The sequence below is a fragment of the Eimeria necatrix genome, genomic scaffold (genome assembly GCF_000499385.1).
Source record: "Eimeria necatrix Houghton genomic scaffold, Enh_scaff1368, whole genome shotgun sequence".
Classification (NCBI taxonomy): domain Eukaryota; phylum Apicomplexa; class Conoidasida; order Eucoccidiorida; family Eimeriidae; genus Eimeria; species Eimeria necatrix.
In genome coordinates this window covers 1-2500 of record NW_013652114.1, presented here as the reverse complement: position 1 = coordinate 2500, position 2500 = coordinate 1, and the positions used below count along the sequence as shown (strand labels likewise).

General features: G+C 53.7%; 1 protein-coding gene across 1 annotated transcript in view; it reads right to left on the bottom strand.

The window, feature by feature from the left end:
* The window catches only part of ENH_00011850 (hypothetical protein), a gene marked incomplete at both ends in the record, with an annotated part of 1696 nt that extends 333 nt beyond the window's left edge, over nucleotides 1-1363 (bottom strand). The window contains 2 exons of the mRNA XM_013578945.1: nucleotides 181-618; nucleotides 765-1363. Of these exons, the coding sequence (XP_013434399.1) occupies nucleotides 181-618; nucleotides 765-1363 (1037 nt within the window). The remainder of the gene's footprint in view (nucleotides 1-180; nucleotides 619-764) is intronic.
* Nucleotides 1364-2500: the final 1137 nt, after the last annotated feature.

Here is a 2500-nt window from a genome sequence, read left to right as displayed (position 1 = left end):
AGCAGCAGCAGCAGCAGCAGCAGCAGCAGCAGGAGTGGAGACAAAAAAAGGGGAAGCAATAAAAATAGACAAGAGACAAAAAGAGACACTTTAAATCCCCCTTGAGCTTCTTGCTGCTTCTACTTCCATATCTGTCTCTCTCCAAACAATCTCTTCATTGTCTCTTCTTTGTCCCCACACGTTTGCTGCTGCTGCTGCAGCGACGCCAGGTGCTGCTGCTGCTGCTGCTGCTGCTGCTGCTGCTGCTGCGTTCTTGCGGTCGCCCTCAGCAGCAGCAGCAGCAGCAGCAGCAGCAGCAGCTTGAGAGGCAGCAGCAAACATATCGACTCGGATCCCGCCGCTGCCTCCGTTATGGACAAGAGAAGAAATGCATGCGTGTTGCTGCAGCTGCTGCTGCTGCTGCTGCAGCTGCTGCTGCTGCTGCAGCTGCTGCTGCTCCCCTAGGCTGCGAAACGAAGCTGCCGCTGCTGCTGCTGTTGCTGCTGCCGCTGCGTTTGCTGCCGCTGCCTCTGACGAAAACGGCATGAGGGGAAAGCGCGAGGCCTGGCTGCTGCTGCTGCTGCTGCTGCTGCTGCTGCTGCTGCTGCTGGCGCCGTCTTGCCTTGCTGCTGCTGCTGCCTGAACACCAGCAAGTAGCTGAGAGTTTTTATTTATTTTAATTATTTATTATTATTTATTTACTTCATTTAATGCTACAAAAGAAGCAGCAACTAACTAGGCATTTGTCTGCTGCTGCTGCTGCTGCTGCTGGTGTGGGGCCCCACATGTACATAGTGCTGCAGCATCCATGCTGCTGCTTCTCTTTGCATTTGCTGCTGCAGCAGATCCCGCGGCTGCTGCTCGAAGCTAAACAGGTCTTGCTGCACCGCAATGCTGGCCTCTTCCTGCTGCTGCTGCTGCTGCTGCTGCTGCTGCAGGCGCTGCTGCTCGAACTGCTGCTGCTGCTGCTGGAATCGCTGCTGCTGGAGCTCACGCTGCTCGCTACTCCGAGTCTCCTCATCTTCCTCTTGCTCCGCCCTTTCCTGCTGCTGCTGCTGCTGTTGCTGCTGCTGCTGCTGGCGCTGCTGCTGCGGCGGCTGCTGTTGTTGTAGTTGCTGCTGCTGTTGCTGCTGTTGCTGCTGCTGCAGCTGCTGCTGTAGCTGCTGCTGCTGCTCTCGCTGCTGCTGCGGTTGCTGCTGCTGCGGTTGCTGCTGCTGCTGTTGCTGCTGTTGTTGTCGCTCTTGTTCCTGCTGCAGCTGCTGTTGCTGCTGCTGCTGTTGCTGCTGCTGCTGTTGCTGCTGCTGCTGTTGCTGCTGCTGTTGCTGGTCCTGCTGCTCTGCATCCGCCGTTCCCTGCTGTCCACTGGGGCGATCACCAACCTCGGCTGCAGCAAAGCGCCAAACCCTAAACCCTAAACCCTAAACCCTAAACCCTAAACCCTAAACCCTAGCTCCAAAGGGGTCCGCTGGATCCGGAAAAAGCGGGCTTGACGAATAGAACGGAACCCATGCATTAAAACGGAGGAAATAAATAAATAATTAATTAAATTTATTTATTTATTTATTTATTTATTTATTTATTTATTTATTTATTTATTTATTTAAACTCACGAAAACTCGGAACTGAAGAATCAAAAATCTGCACCACCGCCGCCGCGCCCGCCGGCGAAGAGCTCAGCGAGAGCTTTAAGACGCTGCGGCCAATTTGCACGGCGGTGACTGCAGCAGCGAAGAATATAATAAATAAATAAATAAATAAATAAATAAATAAATAAATAAATAAATAAATAAATAAATAAATAAATAAACAACCATTTAGGGTTTTAGGTGTTTCGGGTTGAACGCGCTTTCTGAAGACCCCAGCGCGCCACGAGCCGGGGGCCCCAAACGCGAAACCCGCAGAGCGGCTAGGGTTTAGGGTTTAGGGTTTAGGGTTTAGGGTTTAGGGTTTCGTGGATCCCCTCCCTCCTGCGCCAAACCCTGCTTGACGCCCGCCACCGCCCGAGGGTTTAGGGTTTAGGGTTTAGGGTTTAGTGCGTACGGCGTGCCGGGGGGCGCTGGTGCAGTGTCGCCCTCGCGTTTGCGCGGGTTTAGGGTTTAGGGTTTAGGGTTTAGGGTTTAGGGTTTAGGGTTTGGAGCAGCCCCTCACTCCCGCCCCCGCTGCTGCTCGGCAGCCCGCGGAACCGGCGTTTAGGGTTTAGGGTTTGGGTCCCCGGCTCGCCGGTGTCCCCGCTGCAGGCCCAGGGCCTAGGGCTTAGGGTTTAGGGTTTAGGGTTTAGGGTTTAGGGTTTGACCTGCGTCTCCGACAGCGAAGGCCTTGCGCAGAGACACGAGGGTTCCGAACTTGCTGTTGTTGTCTTCCAAAACGAAAACTCCTTCCACAAATCTTATTGTTGCATGATATCTCGAAATGGAAACATCTGGAATCCTCACGTCGGACTCGTGCCCGCGGCCCTGCAGCAAGGGTTTAGGGTTTAGGGTTTAGGGTTTAGGGTTTAGGGTTTAGGGTTTAGGGTTTAGGG